Here is a 21,109-nt window from a genome sequence, read left to right as displayed (position 1 = left end):
ACATATTCCAGAATTAAAAATAAATGAAGGGGTGCCTGGGTGGCTCAGTGGTTAAAGCCTCTGCCTTCAGCTCGAGTCATGGTCCCCAGGGCCCTGGGATCAAGCCCCACATCGGGCTCTCTGCTCAGCAGGGAGCCTGCTTTCCTCCTCTCTCTCTGCCTGCCTCTAGGCCTACTTGTGATCTCTGTCTGTCAAATAAATAAATAAAATCTTAAAAAAATAAAATAAAATAAATGAAAACGCAAGACAAGAGAGAATAATCCTCTTATGAGAGGGTATGGCTTAAAAGATGAGTGGCTGACTTCTATTGAAAGCATTGTATCACTATGGTCTTACTACTGATTGTTTGCTTTTCTTCATTATCATATTATCCTGTTATGTACCTCTCTATGACAAAGCATCCCTTAAAACATGGAGTATTTATCTACTTACATATTTATTTTCTATAGGAGAAGTACTTAAGACAAACTCCTAAATCTTAAAGGCCTGCTCTACTTACTTTAGGAACTAGAGAAGGAGTAGCTGTGGCTTCCTATTCCTATCCAGAAACTAGAGGGTAGACACTGTTTTTTCCATGCTCTTTGAATACAAAGAGCAAAGGAATCTGTTATAAGATAATCCCATGTAACAAAGAAAAGAATATAAATTTAACAGTAAGGAGATTCTAATTTCTAATATCAAGGATTAGATCACACTTTTTTTAAAAGGAAAGATTTATTTAGGGGCACCTGGGTGGCTTAGTCATTAAGCCTCTGCCTTTGGCTCGGGTCATGATCCCAGAGTCCTGGGATTGAGCCTGGCATCAGGCTTCCTGCTTAGCAGGAAGCCTGCTTCTTCCTCTCCCACTCCCCCTGCTTGTGTTCCCTCTCTTACTTTGTCTCTCTTTGTCAAATAAAAAAATAAAATCTTTTTTAAAAATCTATTTATTTTAGAGAGAAAGGAGAGAGCACGTGCATGAGTGGGGGAAGAGGCAGAGAGAGAATCCTCAAGCAGAAGCCCCACTGAGCATAGAGCCCAACGAGGGGCTCAATCCCAGGACCTTGTGATCATGACCTGAGCCAAAATTAAGAGTTGACTGCTCAACCCACTGGGCTGCCCACCCAGGCGCCCCAATTCTATCACTCTTAATCACACACAGGATTCCTGCTGACTTCAAAGTAAGTTCTGAACAAAAAGTAGAAAAAAATTGAGAGAAACAGGTCCAAAAATTTTCCCAAAATCAAGAATAAATAAAAATGCTCATTCTTTTTGATGTATAGTGTGGTTAATCCATGCCATTCTCTCCTTCAACGGAGAAGTTTAGAGAGAGAACTAAGAAAGACAGTGAGATGAAGAGACATGAGTAAGAAGCTGAAGATCTGACAATGTGAAACACTAACAGAGGCCAACAGAAGAATAAATAGAGGGAAGTAGATAAGAAATAACAGAGATATTAGAAAAGGCATTCTAGACTCCATCAGTAAACAGATGGCCTGAGTTTTACTATCAGCTCTGCTATTGCACATAGGGCTTGAAGGGCACAATCTGTCTTAGATCCCTTTACCTGTAAAACCTGCTCAAGAGAAGGGGAACAAGTTAGTGTTTCTCCAACTTGCATGAGAAAAAGAATCACAGGGGAGAGGGGTATAGTCAAAATGCAGGTTCTGACTCCGTAGATCTGGGGTGAAGCCCATTTTTAGGAAGATTCTGCATTTTCTAGGAAGCTCCAACTGATGCTATGTCAATATTCCATGGACCACCCTCTAAGTAGCAAGAAACTAGATAATCCTTTAGGATTTTTTTTAACTTCTGAAAATCATTACTTTTAAACATGATAATTAGGAGGAAGAATGGAATTGAAGATGAGGAAAACTGGATCCAAAAAATGGGTAATTTTCACTGGGCAAGGGGCCCATTGTGCTCACAAGTTCCTGCACATTTCTGTTCCACTACAGCACTCATCACACATTATATACTTGAACACGTAACCTCCCTGAAAGCAGGGGCAGGGTCTCTTGGTCATGTACTGCAAGGCTTAGCAGGGTGCCTAAACAACGTATTTGATGAATAAATGATGATTTGGGTAATTTTTTTCATATTAGTCCTTTCTTCTCTATCCCTTCAAATAAAATCCAACAGTACATTTATTGATATTCCAGGTTTCTTCGTGCAGCAACCTTTTCCTACAGCTCTTCCCAGATCCTCCTTTATGCTGGCATACAACTTGAACCTGCTGTCACCAACACCTCAGTCCAGTATTAAGGGGTACAGGCACAGTGTGTTTACTTCATTGCTTTCTCCAGGGAAAAAAGCAAAGCTCCCTTTTTTTTTTTTTTCAGCGTAACAGCATTCATTATTTTTGCACCACCCCCAACAGTCCAAGTCATGCATTCAGTCAGCAACTACTTAACAAAACCTTATCTCCAGCCTATAAAAGGCCTGGTTCACACCATCCCTTTCTCAGATTAGCCCTTCCAGTTCACCAGGGTCAGAAGGATCTTAAAAATTCCACCTCCAGGGGCGACTGGGTGGCTCAGTGGTTTGGGCTGCTGCCTTCGGCTCGGGTCATGATCTCAGGGTCCTGGGATCGAGCCCCGCATCAGGCTCCCTGCTCCGCAGGAAGCCTGCTTCTCTCTCTCTCTCTCTCTCTCTCTCTCTCTCTGCCTACTTATGATCTCTGTCAAATAGATAAATAAAATCTTTAAAAACAACAACAACAAAATTCCACCTCCAGTGAACACTATGGACACTGCAGTGACTGCCAGCTACCTAGACACAGCATCACAGTCCCATCCCATGAGAATATTCACAGAAAATGGTATTTCTCCATGTCTTTGCTGTTATGTGTGTCCTTCTAAATTTGCACAATTTTTTCTTTAGTACTTCTGACAAAATTCAAATATCCATGCTTCTTTTTACTTGTTCCCTTTTCCACTTAAAAGGACTTGAGTGAGTCACTGTAGTGCCATACAATGATATGAAAATTTACCATTAATAACAGATACACCACAAGTCTTGAACCAAAAAAAAAAAGAAAAAGAAAAGAGAAAAAGACTGAGGAATTAGAACAGTAAAGGAATATCATGAGTACTGAAGCTTTATGTATTTTATATAACCTTAAAATAATGAATTATCCAGCCTTTGATGAACTCAAATGATTCAGTAACATATTTTTATATGTTGCCTTTCTGCAAGATGAATTTGCTTAGATTCCCTCTCCCCAGTTTTATTGAGACATAATTGACAAACTTTACTGTGTGAGTGTAAGGCATGCAGCACGATAGTCTGATTTACACATATTGTGAATGATGACCACAATAGGCTCAGCTAACATCTATCTTCTCATATAGTTACAAGAGAAAGAAAAGAAAGAAGAAAAAAAATACAGAAAAAAATGTTTTCCTTGTAATGAGAACTCTTGGGACTTACTCTCAACAACCTTCCTGTGTGCCATCCAGCAGTGCTGTAGTCATCATGTTGTACAGTACATTCCTAGTGCTTCTTTAGTTCATAATGGGACGTTAGTACCTTTTGACCTCCTTCCTCCAACACTATCCTCTCCCTTCCACATCTAGTAAAGACAAATCTGATCTCTTTTTCTATGAGTTTTGTCTGTTTATTTCAAATAACATATTTCAATGGTAAATTTTCTATTCATTTCAGTTAAACTGAATCCAAATATAGATTACGCACATTAGAGTAAAAAGAAGACATATTTACAGGGGCACCTGGGTGGCTCAGTGGGTTAAAGCCTCCACCTTCAGCTCAGGTCATGATCCCAGGGTTCTGGGATGGAGCCCTGCATGGGGCTCGGCAGGGGGCCTGCTTCCTTCCCTCTCTCTCTGCCTGCCTCTCTGGCTACTTGTGATCTCTGTCTGTCAAATAAATAAATAAATCTTAAAAAAAAAAAAAAAAGACATATTTCCAGTACTGTCACTATCCGAACTCTACACAGTTATTTTTTAAAGATTTTTTAATTTATTTATTTTTGAGAGAGCAAGAGAGAGTACACACAAGTGGTGGGGAGGGGCAGAGGGAGAAAGAGATTCCCCGCTGAGCAGGGGGCCTGACGATGTGGGATTAGATCCCAAGACCCTGGGATCATGACCTGAGCCAAAGGCAGATGTTTAATCGACTGAGTCACCCAAGCGCCCTCTATGCATTTATGAATAAGATTCCATTTATTACGGGGAAAAAAGAGAGAGAAAACAATTCAATTGAAACGCTATTCTTCCTACCACCACTGAAGTCAAACTCTGGCATCAAGAAATACCAAGATTCAAATAGGTTTTATATAACATTCTTAGGAATTCTCTATTTGTAAAGCTTTGGGTGGATGGAGAAGGGAACAATATGTGGCACAAATATAAATTGACTCTAGTTGATTTGTCAAATTGTCCTATATTTTATAACTATTAATATGTTTATTAACATGCTTATGCCTTCATGTGTTAGTGATTTTGCCATTATTTTGAGCTTATTAACAATTTTAAGCCATTACATGTAAACCTTTACCTCACCTGGGGCTGCAGAATTTTAGAATTAGATATGATCTCTTTATCTTAACAATGAGATTCAGAGAAGTCAAGAGCCTCATGCATCCCACCAGCTATTCCAGTACCACTCAGTCTTTAATTTTAAGGGAGATAATTTCCATCAGTTTCTTTCTCAATCATTGGTATAAATGATATTTTAAGATAGAACTATGACTACCAATCATGTTTCTTCAAGGGAAAGACAAAAAGAGAGACCTACAAAACTTCCCTTAGGAGAAAGAAGGATAAGAGATACTCACACTTCCTTAGGTGCTGCATCTGACAGAGCTGGTCTAGGATCATGAATGCTTTGGAGGCCATGCCACAAAGAAACTTGGGAAAAAACTAACGATCTCTAGCCTGGAGAAAAGAAAGAGGCCTCATCAATTGCTAAAAGATCTAAAGAGAGCTCAGATTTATTCTCTATTTAGAGTGTAGAATTAGAAACAATGAGAAGTTGTTCTAGGAAGCTGAATTATACCTAAATTCAGAAAAATTTATAAGCAGTGGGCCTTTCTGTATGTAGAAAGAGCTGTCTTCTTTGGCAATGAATTCCTTATCTTAGTTATAAATTAAATTTAAACAAACCTCAAGCTAAGTTTTATAGAAAACAAGTTCAGGAGCAAAAAACTATATTTTAATAATAAGAATTACTAAGACACATTACCTTAAGCCTTCTGGATTCTTAAGGGGTATTCCATTTAGAACATTTTGATTATTTCATAAAGTTCATGCCAAATAGGATTGATTTACTTGTGAACATTAGTTAGGTCACAAATCAAACTATTTTATCCCATATGATAAAGGTCATATAATGCTTACACAACTGTATGTAATGGTCATGTAATGGTTACATGGTTACAACATACAGTGGTGTTTGTCAAAACTCACAAACTTGTTAACTAAAAAAGATTTAGTTTTATTATGTGTAAATTATACCTTTATACAAGTGGGAGGAAAAATGGTATATCTGACGTGGGGCTTCCTTCAAATACCCTCCACCAACAGGTTTTTATTTTTAACCTGATCTGCATCTTAAAATCACACAGCGTGATGGATGGATAGAACAGACTTTCAGGTCAAACTCTCCACCCCTTCTAAGCTAGGTGATTTGGGGCAGGTTGTTTGGTTCTTGACCTCTCAAAACTCATAGGTTTTGACAGACATAAAAGGAGAGAGACACAGAAAATCTACTGCTTTGCAGGATGGTAAGTGTATGTCTTAAGAACAAGGGATCAGGGGCGTCTGGGTGGCTCAGTGAGTTAAAGCCTCTGCCTTCAGCTCAGGTCATGATCTCAGGGTCCTGGGATCAAGCCCTGCATTGGGCTCTCTGCTCAGCAGGGAGTCTGCTTCCCCCTCTCTCTCTGCCTGCCTCTCTGCCTACTTGTGATCTCTGCCTGTTAAATAAATAAGTAAAATCTTAAAAAAAAAAAAATAACAACAACAACAACAAGGGATCAGTCTTAAGAATAATGGAAGGGCAGGTGAGAAGGGACAAGATGTACTTCAAAAACAGACATTTGAATTGTTTCTTGAAGAGAGAGCCATATATATAAATAGCCCCAAAGCAGGAAATAACACACTTATTCTGGAAACTAAGCAGGCCTGAGGTAGAGGATATTTACAAAGGAAGATGACTGGAGCCTTATGGGTAGAGCAGACCTGGGAGAGACTTACAAGCTATGCTGAAGAGGTTAGAATCTGTCTGGTAGCTAACAGAGAGATGCTTAATTGCTTAAAAATAGGGGATCACATTTAGCTTTTGAAAGATAATAGCAGAAGCCATGGGAGATGGACTAAAGGGGAATATGAGATATCACAGGGTGGGGAAACCAGTTGGATCAGTGGTTCTCAAACACCTCTATGTTGCTGGGCCACCCACATAAGAACCGTCTGCTTGTTAAAAGTGAAGATTGTTGGGCCCCACCCCAGATCTACTAAATCAAAATCTCTGTGGATAGGACCCAGGACTGTGATCTCAAAGTTCCTCTGGTGATTCTGGTGGGCAGCCAGGTTGGGCACCACTATAATGCAGAAGTTCTGGAAACCTGAATTTAGAGGGCTGCACTGGTGATGATCAAGACAGGCAGATATGAAAGTAAAATCTAGACGTGGTGACTGATATGGATGTAAGAGTTCCAGGATTACTCCTAGATTCTGGCATGGTTGGTGGTGGAGATAGAGAAGACAGGATCCAGGACAAAGCATAAAGAGGAACAGATCTGGAAGGAGATGATTGGGTGAATTTTTAAACATCCTGTGTCTGAAGTACTTATGGACACCTGCTGGGTGGAAATATCCAGTAGGCTCTACCAGCACTGCAGACACATGGAGGACTCATTGGCAATGAAAATCACATCAGGTATGAGGTCACAAGGGAAAGAGCAAATGGAATGACAGAAAAATGAACAAGGATTGTACCCTGGGGAACACTTAAGGGAAGAGTGGGAGAAATGGCAGTGAAGCAAGCAGAGAAAAAGGAAAAGAGAAAATAACATGGAGAGCAAGAGAGTACGATGTTTTCAAAATGATGGGGTAGGCAATTGATGATTATAAATGGAGACTCACCTGCTCTTTTCTTTTCGGTGAAGAAATAACAGCTACTTCACAAGGTTGATGTGTGATGATTAAATGTAAAAGTTCTAGCACACATGAATGCCGCAGAGTTGTTCCTTCTGCTGTAACCCATCCCCTATCCATACCCCATTTTCACACAGGTGTGACCTTTCACACAGGTCAGGAATAATCTGAGCCCCTTCCATTAAAAGTCAAGTCCTTATGTCTTCTAGGCCTTTTCTTCCTGATCTAGAGAAGTTATCTAGGTTCCAAATATTGACTCTCAAGTCAGTCTACCAACATTAGAATCCTAGCTTTCTTTTACTAGGTAAATACACTGAGTGAATTACATTAACTCTCTTTGGCTTTATGGATGATAACAGGGTTGTTGGAAGGAATAAGATATTGCTAAATGTATGGTGCCTGACACAGAATAAGAGCTCAGTAAATGTTGGCACTGGTATTATCATTGATAATAATCAAACCACTAAATCCTCTTTTCCAAGAGAAGAGTTTAACCAAATTAAAGAGAAAGTACCATCCATAATTATAAGAGTTTAAACTGAGAAAACAGAACATTTTATAACTTATATACTGAGAAGACAGCAAATCCTATAATTTATGCAGGAGAACAATACATAACAAGTCTAAATCTGAATTTTGAATTAGAGAAGCTGTTTTTAAAAAGCTCTTTTTTAAGAAAATGTAAACCAAATTTTAATAATATTTGTACTCCAGTAGTTTTGAAGTAATTCAAGTCTTTTAGAAACACATACTTATATACAAACAACTGTAATTAATTCTTACAACAAATTATCCCTATGTATATTAAAAGAACTTCCTTAAAAATCTCTAATAGATTGGGGTGCCTTGGTGGCTCCATCAGTTGAGGGTCCAACTACTGATTTTGGTTCAGATCATGATCTTGGGGTCCTGGGATGGAGCCCTGCATAGGGCTCTGTGGTCAGCAGGGAGTCTGCTTGAGGTTTCTCTCTCCCTCTTCCTCTGCCCCTCCCCCAACTTATGCTCTCTTTGTCTATCTCAAATAAAAAAAAATCTGTAATAGGGCTCCTTTTTGTTTTGGAAAGGCTGATTTTCTTAAAGCTTTTTAAAATTCAGGGTATCTGCCAGTCAGAATGAACTTTATCCTCTAAGTAGTCTAAGCTAGTTATCATTTCCCAAAAGAAAAATCAGTAAAATTTTTAATTTTTAGGACATCCAAATTCTTAGAATTAACAAGAGTAAGCACAAGAGTAGGAAGTAAATCTAGTCAGTGATGACTTAAGACACACAGAACAAAGGGAGTGTCGTAGAGGGGCAAGGGATAGGACTTAAATTAAGAACAACTGGATTCCATCGCTTCTCGGCCTTTTGGCTAAGATCAAGTGAAGAACAACAGGATTCCAGGTCTATCCATCATGTGCTAGTCCCACAACTTGGACCTGAAACTCTTGGAACCACAAATTCTGCTATGTAAAATGGGGGTAATAATATTATTCCAACCACAGTGTTGCTTTGAGGTTCAAATTGATAGCCCTCCGTAAGAAGCCCCTCCAACATAAACTCTTTTTTGCATTTGAAAGTACTGAATATGTATTTCCTTTGTAACCGTGAAAGCACACTGTGATTACCTCTATCATATCATGCAGCTGCCCTTTTAGTCTGTTTGAGTGTGTCCCACACAGGCTGCACTGGGGTCTTATTGTTATTTCTATAGCCACAAAGGCTTGCAATACTGGATGTACCCAGCAAATGGCTGAGGACTAGCAGACCAAATGAAGGCAACAAAGGATCTAGAAAATAAATATTTTGGCAACTACCACTGTGAGAATACATACTGGATACATTTCTCAACTGTCCTTTTGATTTAGGTAAAATTAGCAAGAGTTATTGATCAATATGGTTCTAAAAGATACACAAAGTTCCTCTGGGGGTAAAAAAACAAAAAACAAAAACTAAATGCTCTATAGAAAGGTATCCCATTTTTCAGTTTTCTTAAATATATTTTTAAATGTATAGCTTAAGAACATTTTTAATTCTTCTTTTTCCATATTTGTACATAGTAGTAGATTATCAAAGAAATTAAGAATTCTCTATTCCATTCCTATTCAAAGTGTGGTAGCCCAGCAAAGTATGTCTACTAGAAATGCAGAATCTCAGGCCTCACTCCAGACCTAAGCCAGAATCTCTGTTTTAGTAAGATTCCCAGGAGATTTACACATTAAAATCTAAGAAGAACCACTCGAGTCTACTCATAAATGTGGGCCTATTTTATATATTTGTTTTATTTATTTGTTCCTAGAGTCTACCTGAATCAGTCACTTATTTTTTTTTAAACAATATCTACATCTATTTAACCTGCCATAAACAAAAGAAAAACACATGCCTAACAATGAACTAGAGATAGTAAGTAGCTTCTTCTAGGTTCTAGTCTAAAATGTGATGCATAATTCTCCACCCCAGTAAGATCCTAGGTATCAGTGAGGGAAAGAAGGCAGAAGTAGAGGAGTAAGGGTCTTCATACAACTGGGTACAATGGACATGTAACGACCTGAGATATACGCTAGAACTAAAGCACAGATCCAGAAGAACCACTGATCCACCTGGTTTCCCCACCCTGTGATGTCTCCTCTTCCCTTTTAGTCGATCTCCCATTGCTTCTGCTATTATCTTTCAAAAGCTAAATGTGATCCCCTATTTTTAAGCAATTAAGCATCTCCCTGTTAGCTACCAGACAGATTCTAACCTCTTCAGCATAGCTTGTAAGACTCTCCCAGGTCTGCTCTACCCATAAGGCTCCAGTCATCTTCCTTTGTGAATATCCTCTACCTTAGCCTGCTTAGTTTCCAGAATAAGTGTGTTATTTCCTGCTTTAAGGATGCTATGAACATGCTATGAACATTAAATAAAGTGTATAAAATGCACACTACAGCTTGTCATAGTCCATAAGGGTCCCATACTAGAAGCTCAATAAATAGCAGTGAGTTTCCCCATGTGCAGAAGATATCTAAATCTACTGTTAAATATATATATATATATAAGGGTTCTATATATACATATTTTGGACCCTTGAACAACATGGGTTTAAACCGCAGGGAGCCACTTAAATACCTGAATTTTTTTCAATAAATACAATACTATAAATGTATTTTATGTTTTTCTTAATAACATTTCTTTTCTCTAGCTCATTTTATCATTAAGAATACAGCATATAATACTATAAGAATGTATGTTAATCAACTGTTATGGTAAAGTTTCTGGTCAACAGTAGGCTATTAGTAGTTAAATTCTGAGGAAGTCAAAGGTTTCACATGGATTTTTTTTTTAATTTTTAATTTTTTTATCCCCAGGGGTACAGGTCTGTGAATTGCCAGGTTTACACACTTCACAGCATTCACCAAAGCACATACCCTCCCCAATGTCCATAACCCCACCCCCCTTCTCCCATCCCCCCTCCCCCCAGCAACCCTCAGTTTGTTTTCACGTGGATTTTTGACGATGCAGGGGATCAGCATCCCTTAACTCCTGCATTATTCAAGAATCAATTGTATATTTTTTCCTCAGACCTATTATTGCCCCAGATTCCCCTGCCTTTTGGAACTGTTTTCCTTTTCCCTATGAATGGGATTTTATGAATATATCATATATACATATGTGTGTTTAATATAAAAAAATGATGCCTCACATCCTGGAAGCCAAGATAAAAATGCAGATAAGTGGTTTCCTTCTCACCCCACTTTCATATTTTGTTTGACTTCTCAGAAAAAGCAGTCATAAAACTTCCTCCCTTTGCTAATCTGGGAGTTCAAAATCCAAACATTCCCCTTAGTGCCACTAATGACCTTACAGATTTAAGAAAACTGAAATGGGAGGTGCCTGGGTGGCTCAGTGGGTTAAGGCCTCTGCCTTCGGCTCAGGTCATGGTCCCAGAGTCCTGGGATCCAGCCCACATCGGGCTCTCTGCTCAGCTGGGAGACTGCTTCCTCCTCTCTCTCTGCCTGCCTCTCTCTGTCTACTTGTCTGTCTGTCAAATAAATAAATAAAATCTTTAAAAAAAAAAAAAACAAAAAAGAAAGAAAGAAAGAAAAGAAAAGAAAACTGAAATGGTGTTTCCTTTTAGCAATAAATAAATAAATAATGAAAAAGACTGAAGCTACCATTGGAGTGTGTGTATATGTATATATATATGGGAACTGTAGCCATAGTCTTCTCTTGCTTACAGTTCTATAGGGTGAATATTCAACAGGTAAAATATTATTTTACCTGAATTTATTCCTTTTCACTAATTACCAATAGTTTCAGGTTCTTACCCTGTGAAATTTAGCAAATATCTCCATAACTCTCTTTGGATATGCTTTCCTTGTCCTAGCCAATCCATAATACAGAAGTCAACTTCATCTCAGGCTAAATACCATTTTTTATACTTTATATATGTATATCCATATATATGATTCAAATAAATAAATAAGTTTCACTTTTTAGTTTAATTGAATACAACAGCCCTTACAGTACCTTTGAGTATTTCAGATGTTTTTCTTTAGTTTACGTCTGGTGGTAATTGTTCAGATTTAGTATTCTAAGTAGTGATACTATATATATAAGATAGCACCACAAGACAAGGTAAAGCAAGAGAAAATATATAGGTCAGAGGATTGACTATTGCTTTCCTGCTTGGCTAGTGTGATGGGGAGACAAGAGCACCGGGCTAAGAGACAAAACAACTTGTTAAGCCCATTTCCACTACAGTGTTCATCCACAAGTGACTTAATCTCTGTGATTCTCAGACTTCTAAAAATATAAAAATAACAATGCCTTCCAGGCCTATCTTCCAGGGTTGTGAAGTTCTTGGTAAAATTGTCCAGCAAAAAAATAACAAATGTTATTTGCTACTTTTTAGCCATTGGGTACTTTTTTTTTAGGCAACAGTTATACATTCTCTTTATAAAGCCATTTTACTGTAAGCTGAAAAAACAATAAAAGATTGTCAACAAAAATAAACTAGCCAGTTTATCAGCAAAATGAGTTTATGTGAGGACAGCAGAGAAATTACAATTTTGGACATGCCAACCATGGTGAAACATCGGCAAGCCCTGAGAACAAAGGAGGAGAGCATCCTTTTAATAGAGGGAAAAACAAGTTGGGAGGGGTTGGTTAGAATGATCCATTGGAAGAAGGTGAGAGTTCAGGATTGTGGCAACCTCTCATGGGCTGGGTTGTTACTGGGCAAGAGGAAAATCTTCCTCTTGCTGAGGAGTTAAAGTAAGCCTCTTTCTGTGGGTTAGAGTATGTAAAGTAGGCCGTGACAAGTGGTACATGCCTGAGAGTTCCCCCTTCAGAACTTCCCAACTCCATTTTTAAAAGTGTTATTTGTTGCTTTATTTTTAGTAATCTCTGCACCCAACATGGAGCTCAAACCCACAATCCCAAGATCAAGAGTTGCATGCTTTTCTGACTGAGCCAGCCAGGTGTCTCCCAATTCCACTCTGAATGGCTTTTCCTTTACTCATTTTCATAGAATCAACGGTTTTACAACTGAACACTGAAGAAAGATCATGTCTAGAGGTACTATATTAATTTTATATGAAGTGTTTTTAAAAATTATGGTAACAAAGACATAATGTAAAATGTACTTAACCATTTTTAAGTGTACAGTTCAATGACATTAAGTTTATCACATTGTTGTACAACCAATTTCCAGAACTTTCTCATCTGGTAAAACTGAAACTCTATACCCACTGAACAACTCCCCATCTCCTCCTTCCTACAAACCCTGGCAATCAATACTCTGCTTTCTGTTTCTGTGAATTACACTACTTTAGAGACCTTATATAAGTGGTATCATCAAGGTTCACCCATATTGTGACATGTGTCAGAATTTCCTTCCATTTTAAGGCTAAATAACATTCCATCATCTGTATATGCTACATTTTGCTTATCCAGTCATTCACCAACGGATATTTTCTACCTCTTGGCTACTGTGAATGCTTCTATGAACACTGGTGTGCAAAACTACATGAAACTCTTTAACAATATCTATCTGTGCTTACGTTTTCACTTGATAAATAAAAATGAAAACAAAGTTTACTCCTTTGAATACTCTAGTTCAAAAATCACATATGCCTTTCTGAGTACATCTAACAGGGAGTAGATGATTCCTTCAGTGGACTAATGCATTTGCCTTTCAAATTCCAAGACTTATAAGTAGAATGCAGTCACAAAATATATTGAGAGCTATTTAAGAATAACAATATTCCATAAAGAAAAACATATGACAAAAACAGGATTTTTAAAATTAACATTTGGTTAAGGAACATACTTATACCAAAATTATTTAATTTCTTTTGTCTCCCCATATGCTACAACCTATATATTTGCAGCAATTTTACAAGAATTTTAAGCCACACTTCCAAATATAAGAAATGCTCAAGTGCCTATAACTGAAAATCTTTTGTAATAACATATGACAAAATTTTGCATTTCTTGTAGAAAAAAACATAAAGTAAGATTAAGGAGACACTATAGGAGACGTTATGAGGACTCAATAAAGTGGCCATAAGAGATGATATAGTTTCAACTACCTCAGGGGACAGGTAGCGATATGAAACCCAAAGGATCAAGAACAACTTGCCCCAAACCACATAACAAGCCATCCTTAGAAGTGGTATGTTACATAATCAATATAATGTATAATTATATATGTTACATAAATAATATATATTAACCTAATTATTTAAAGTTATTGCTATTATTTTTTACAAAATAGATAATGCTTGGTTTTTCAAGAAATATCTCGATAATTAAATAGATACAGTATTATGGCAACAAACAGTGCTATGTCAAAGTAGATACTTAAATATCTGTATCCCTTGTTTTTCTATTCCTTTACCTATTTCTTATAGAGCAGATAAGAAAGTAAAAAGGATTAAGTATGAATCTGTTATTTGTTCTATCTTAGCAAATTAATAACAGGTTTGTTGGAAAAGATTGCAATTATTGCACAGAGTGAGGTTTTAAAATCACTAATCAATACATTTATTTGAAAATGCTTGACCTACGTAAATTTTTTTAAATTTCACATATACCCAGAATTTAAGAGCCAGCTGAGACCTTAGAGATTACCTAATTCAACTCTCTCAATTTATAGATGAAAAAAATTGAGTTTGGAAAAACAAAAGGACCTGTCCAAACTCTCAGAGCTAATTAGTGAGACTAAAGCCTAAGACTAAAGCCTAGGACATCTAAATTCCAGTCCAGTTTTCTTCCCATTCTTTATTTCATGCCGCCCTCCTCACTTCCACACCCATCACAATGTTTCTGCATAGACAAGGAAGACAGAATTACATCTAATTTTATATCTCTTGAAAGTAACTATTTTGTGCTAATAAATGATTTAATAGTTTGATTCCTTCATTAAATATGTCAACATCAGCTGAATTTATTGCTAACTTATGGCAAAGATCTTTAAAAGAAAAAAAAAACCTCCTCACAACTTAGTGTGACACCAAACCTTGTTAGTGTTTAGCAACCAGAATATATCACTATTTGAAATTTTGCTAGATTATGGGTGTTATCTCTTGATACATATTAAATCAACAAATACAAGAGAACTCCCTAGTATTGGGGAAAAAAATACAAAGCTAAAGGGCAAATAATAAAAAAAAAAGTTAAAATAGTTCAAGACGATAGAGTTACAGAAAAAATGGCACAAGGAAGTGCACTTGTAGTTGCTGAAGGGAAAAAGATCCAATGAAGAAATGAACTGCTCTAGGGCACCATGGCCAAGAAAGGATTTGTGAAGGAGGGTTCCTGGAAAGATGGAGAGGAGAAAGGGCAGTGAAGGCAAAGGGAACAGTGTGACAAGAAAAACAAAGATAGACATGTGCATGTTTTACTCAGTGGGGAGGGATCCAAGTTACCTAGAGCTGCAGGTCAATGGGCAAGGATACGCTGGCTGACCCCGTTAAGAAGGAATTTGTAAACTTGGTTTGAAAGGCCATGTGTTTCCTCCCTTGTCTTTTTTAAAATTCAAAACCCTAATGAGTTTTAAAATGTATTTGCATTCATTCTCATTCCAAGGGAAAATAAAACAATAGCATCTTGATTTTTAAAAGGAGAAATGTCCTGATCACAAAAAAGAAAAAAAAAAAAAAAAGAAAGAACCATCTACAGTGAGAAAAGACAGGTTCTGACACACAACACTTCTCTATGTTCTTATATGTCTAATTTGAAATAAAAAATGACTCAGTTAATCCTAAAATAATACTTAGGTTAATAATATTAAATCACTTACTAATGACATTATCGTGTGACTTGAGAAAAAAATCTAACAAGTTCAATTTTAAATTTTTTTTTTTTTAAATTTTTTTTTTTTTTTTTAAAGATTTTATTTATTTATTTGACAGAGAAATCACAAGTAGATGGAGAGGCAGACAGAGAGAGAGAGAGGGAAGCAGGCTCCCTGCGGAGCAGAGAGCCCGATGCGGGACTCGATCCCAGGACCCTGAGATCATGACCTGAGCCGAAGGCAGCGGCTTAACCCACTGAGCCACCCAGGCGCCCACAAGTTCAATTTTAAAAGGATGACCATGTCTTTGTGGCTCAGAAAGGCATGGTCCGATATAATCACATATGTAATTCTTAAAACCCTGTCTTCCTAAGCCAAAAAATCTAACTGTATAAAACTGTGTCCTGGGGCGCCTGGGTGGCTCAGTGGGTTAAGCCGCTGCCTTCGGCTCAGGTCATGATCTCAGGGTCCTGGGATCGAGTCCCGCATCGGGCTCTCTGCTCAGCAGGGAGCCTGCTTCCTCCTCTCTCTGCCTGCCTCTCTGCTTACTTGTAATTTCTCTCTGTCAAATAAATAAATAAAATCTTTAAAAAAAAAAAAAAAAAAAAAAAAAAACTGTGTCCTGGCACCAGTTTTAGATTTTGCATTGTTTTACCCTTCTGTAATTTCATCTGTGATTGGATGTTCTATGATGAGGCTGCTGAGGAACAGACAAGAGTATCAGATATTAAAGTCTAAGAGTCTGCCATCAAAAATAAGAACCAAACAAACAAACAAAAAGTCCTAAAATGGTATGGACCTCCTAGAGGTTTCAGGGAGGTAATGAGAGAGAAGGATAACTCTAGGACCTCATTGAAATCATGGGTAAAGGGAGATCCCAGGTTAGGAGCTGATGTTCCACATATTTCTCTTGAATTAGCTGCCTAGAATTTAGAATTTCTTTTCTCAAAGAAACATTAAAAATCGTAACTAGGTTTCCAGGATAGGCTAAACAAACAAACAAAACATAATTTACACAATAACAGATTAAAGACTATACATTGACTGTGACAAATAATAATACAAATATAAATATACTGTAAGACACATGTTCCTCTGGAACCTAGAACTCCCTGGGACAGACCTTTTACCCCAGCTTATTTGAGCTGAGTTAAATGTCCCTTCCCACAAGCCCCCAGTTTCACCAAGCCAGGGTGACTCACTGACTGTTAAAAACATTCCCAGTTTCCATGAATTTTTTGTCTTTGATGCCCTTCTCCTTAGTCCATCTATCCAAATACTCTCTGAAAATATACACATCAACTCCACATGGTGACAGTTAAAATATTCTAATAGAATCTTACAACTCAAGACTGTGGTGCAGGTAAAAGTGAGGATAAGAATAGTAAAGAAGGACTCTTATGTCTTCTCTATGTGCCAGCAAGGCCTGATTCTGACAGATCATAGATCATGCCTTCAGACCATGATACCAAGCAAGGTGGAACAGCCATGACTTCATAAGTGCATGGGTGGCAGTGACCAAGTGTGCTCATTCTCTCCCCAGAGCCCACAGCTATTCCACACATAGTAAGTGATGAGGAAAGAATAAATTATTACATAAGCCTTGCTTCCAAATTTCATCATCATCCTACAGCAGTCCTCCTCCTTCCTATACTACTCAACCCCTTCTGCCCCTCCAAAGTGAATTTAAGGCCAGCTTAGTTGGCCTTCTATGCTCTAAGTTCAAATCCCAAGTAGACACAAATTTTGCATCAAAATATGAGCTACTATATCTGTGAACAGAGAGTAATGCCAAGCACCACCCCATACACACACACACACATACATACACACACACATATGTGTGTAAATACTTCATTAGGTTAATAATATTAAATCACTCACTAATGACATTATCGTGTGACTTGAGAAAAAAATCTAACAAGTTCAATTTTAAAAGGATGACCATGTCTTTGTGGTCAATACATTGTCAATTAAACAATGGCTATTTAAAAACATGTGGTCAAAAAGAAATATGGCAGCTCAGGAGATATCTGGCCTTATTGTAGGCAGGCTGGCTATTAACTTTGCAGGATGCTTCTTTCCTAATTTCAGTTACACAAAAGGCTACTAATAAGCATTTATTAAAATAAATACAATGGATAATGTAGATAACGGGTATTTATAAATTGGAGAATATTAAGATTCACCAGTTTTAAAAATTTACATATAATTTTGAATATATACATATATATATATACATATATATAGAAAGAGAGCTTACGATCCCAGTCCTAATAATTTTAATGTACTCATAAAGTAAAGGAATAGAAGAATATAATACAATTGAGATCAGAGTTCCTACTCCCATGCCACTAGCAGGTATAAAGTTCTACATCAGTCTATACTTTCCTGTTAATATAAACTGAGATTAACTTACTTGTTCAAAATATCTAAAAATATAATATACGGAAGTAGAAAATTATTTTTCTTGTTCTTCTAAAAGTACAGCTTTTTCAGAGTTTTAGTATCACTGTATAAAGTATTAACAATTACAGTAAAAGTAACATTTTCTGTGTTAATACTCTATGGGTCATATTGTATATTTGCTAGATATGCACCTTTGAAAAGCCCACTTTTTTATACTTTGCTTTGAACATTGTTTTGTGTTTTATTAGCACCATTTGATTATGGTAGCACAAAATGGTATTTTCCCAGAAACTGTTTGCCCTAGGGCATAAATCTCTGGAATATACTCTATATATACTCTACAAAATCTATGTATATATTCTACAAAATACATATATATATATATATAAAATATATATTCTACAAAATGTAAAACTATTCTTATCATGACAGTCCAAAGTAGATATATACTCCTTTACACTTAGGTAGAAACTTCAGTGAAGAGACATAGTTAAGGAACAAATAAAACAAAGGCAGAAGCATGGAACTACAGTCTAGGCATGAAAGCACTCAAGGGCACAGAGCCTAGTTCATATCTTGTTTTCTGAATAATTTGTATCCTTTCGCCACACTAAGATTTCTCAAGACCATCTTTCTCTCCACCCATCTTTATTTTCCCCTCTTTCCAAACATCTGACTCATCAACTTTTTATTCAGCCTCATGTAATAAGGCTTCGAAATTCATTCACTCAGATTTTTGTGAAATTACAGCAAGAGGAGATGCTTGTGGAATCTGAGCATTGTGAATAAGTCAAAGAAAGGGAACATGGAGAGCATGGAATAGGGATGAAAGGAAATGGGAAACCACAGGGTACAGGTCCCTTCTGCCTGAATCTAAAAAATATTCCTCTTTTCACTTTTTCACAGTAGCAAGGCAGAACAAACTATATCCCATTAAGCCTCTAAGTTGGTTAAAGAAATACCATCTGCCTACACTAGGCAGCTCATTACAGAAAGCATGGAAGCAGTCTCAGGTTTCGTAAGTGGATAGCCAGAGTATGGGTGAATACCTCCTTCCCTGTGTCTAACTAGTGAGAGGTCACTTGTGTTCCAGCGGCTACTCTCATTTCTCAGGCTTAGCCTATAGTTATTATTTTATATGCCCTTCCCAGGGTAATAGCAAGTTTTCACATGAAGCAACTACATAAAATTTCCTATTTCATTTGTGATATTTCTTACACCAGCACCATTAGGATGGAATTAACCAACACAGGTGTGTTCTACCTTTGTGCTAAGTTTGTCTTTCTGAGACACAAGAGGTAGAAAAGCTCTGAGATAGGAAGGGAATGATAGACAGGAACTTTTGGGTGTGGCTCTGACTGTATGGAGATTGGAGAACTTTGACAATGTCTGAACTCTGAAGTATGCAAAGTGCAATTATCTGCCAAAGCTGATGTTCAGCTCCGCACAGTTGTGTAATGGGAAACCCTGATGCAATGCCTAAATAACCAAAATCACAGAGATGAAGGGAAGGGTATATCCTACCCAGGTTTTGTAGGTGCAGCATAACTTCAGTGTAACAGCACACAGAAGAAAGATTGAGGAAAGATTCCATTAAAAATTGCCTTTTAACCACTTTCAATTGCCATGTCTAATTAAGTAGCTTATTTCTCAGTGCCAAACTTGAGATTCCTACTAAAGAAGTTAAAGCCACATCAATGTCAAAGAACAAATTTTGTCACATACAGAAATAATTCCAGCACACATTTTCTCCACAATACAAATCTCACGTATTGTAATCATGCTGTAACCACTGCTCCATTTACACTAACAACAAATACAAAACTACAAGAATATATTTTCATTTCTAGGGAAGGGAGGCAGAGTCACAACATGTAACATTAGTCTCTTCGGCTACTGGGAGGTAGTGCAATACTGCAAAAGGACTAGGTAATTTTAAATCATAAGGATCATTTCTAAAATCCTGTTGGGCTAATTTTTTATTTCAAAAGCCTTTAGATGCTTTAAAACTAAAAGCAATTGAAGCAAATTAAGAAAATAAATGGTAAAGTGTAAAAATAACATAATAGCACAACTACTTCCACTAGAAGAATCAACCAACTGAGGATCCCTATCAAACTCCAGCCGCTAAAGGGAAAAGTTTGCTAATATAAGAAAACTATATATATGTAAGCTGCTGGACAACCTCTAGGTGCTGCTATAGAGACCCCCTTCCTAAAGACTTATTTCTTCCCCTCTATTTTAGCCTCCCCCTCCCCCTAACTGCACTGCACTGCGCAAAGCCATTACAATCACTTCAAACATATTAGCTGTTGAAAAAGCCTCAGAAACTGACATTCTTCAAGGTTCAAGAAGCCATGGCTTTTTACTTTTTACTCCAAATTACACTATAGATGGATGAGCTAGACAAAATACCAGCCGGTTAGCAGGTTGTGTCAAAGCAACCAGGAGGCCGAAGAAGCAAAAACACAGCTACCACTAAAGCCCTCCTCCTTCCCCCAACGCCCCCCTCCCCCGCCACCCCGGCCATCTCGCTAAATGGACTATTACTAAATGTTAAAAATCAATCCTGGGCCTAAGTTAAAACTGTCAGAAGAGACTGGGAGATGTGGGAGTAGGGCGGAGTGGTTCCTGCGACGAGCTCTCAGCAGCACAGACTCCATCTGATATGTCAGCTCCAGCATCCGAGAAGCTGAAGAGATGCAAGCTCAGAGGAAAACCGTGCAAACGTCGCGGGGGGAGGGGGAGGCCTTAACGTTCGGATCAGATTAACCAGTGCCCGATCCCGGGCCCCGCGCCCCGGCATCTCCTCTGATCCGCAGCATCCCAACAGCCGCAGGGAGCGGGGGACTGCAGGGCCCGGGACGGGGGTCTCCCCGCAGGGCCGGACGAAGACAGGGAAGGCAGCCGCTTTACCTGCGATGGACCAGGTCCAGCGGTAGAACTCCACGGTGTCGTTTAGCGCCGTGGACACCACGTTGAGGACACTGCCCGGCTCCGAGTCCAGGAGCCCCATCTCGGCGGTAAGCGGGCGCCGGCGGCAGCGGGAGGAGAAAGCGGAGACACCGTGGGAGGGCTGACCTCGGAGGCGACGGCCGGCCGAGTGCGCGGCAGCCGGGGACCCCTCTAACGGCGGCGGCCCGGTTGCGTCTCCTCCTTCTCCTCGGGGCGCCGCGGCGACAGGGATGCGGCGGCCGCGTCGACTAGCCGGGCGGAGTAGAAGGTACCGTCCAGGCTCCTAGGAGAAAGCGGAGGAGGAGGAGATCCCGCCGTGAGCGCCAGGCGCTGCACCAGTCTGTCGCCTCGCGCGGCCGCCGCTCCAATCTCCTCGGCCCGAGTCACGTGG

The 21,109-nt window shown here is 38.5% G+C and overlaps 1 protein-coding gene across 2 annotated transcripts in view; it reads right to left on the bottom strand.

Moving 5' to 3' along the window:
• ELOVL4 (ELOVL fatty acid elongase 4) overlaps positions 1-21,100 on the bottom strand; it is a 31,096-nt gene extending 9,996 nt beyond the window's left edge. Inside the window, exons 1-2 of one of the 2 annotated variants that reach the window (XM_059177227.1) lie at positions 20,680-20,792; positions 4,775-4,874 (exon numbers count right to left, since the gene is read on the bottom strand). In XM_059177227.1, the coding sequence (XP_059033210.1) occupies positions 4,775-4,835 (61 nt within the window). In that variant the 5' untranslated portion in view covers positions 4,836-4,874; positions 20,680-20,792. Of the gene's footprint in view, positions 1-4,774; positions 4,875-20,679 lie in introns of both variants that reach the window. The other variant, XM_059177226.1, reaches the window with a different exon arrangement.
• Positions 21,101-21,109: the final 9 nt, after the last annotated feature.

The sequence above is a fragment of the Mustela lutreola genome, chromosome 6, assembly GCF_030435805.1.
Source record: "Mustela lutreola isolate mMusLut2 chromosome 6, mMusLut2.pri, whole genome shotgun sequence".
Taxonomy (NCBI): domain Eukaryota; kingdom Metazoa; phylum Chordata; class Mammalia; order Carnivora; family Mustelidae; genus Mustela; species Mustela lutreola.
Note: the sequence above shows the minus strand (reverse complement) of the source record. Positions and strands in the feature narration are given on the sequence as shown.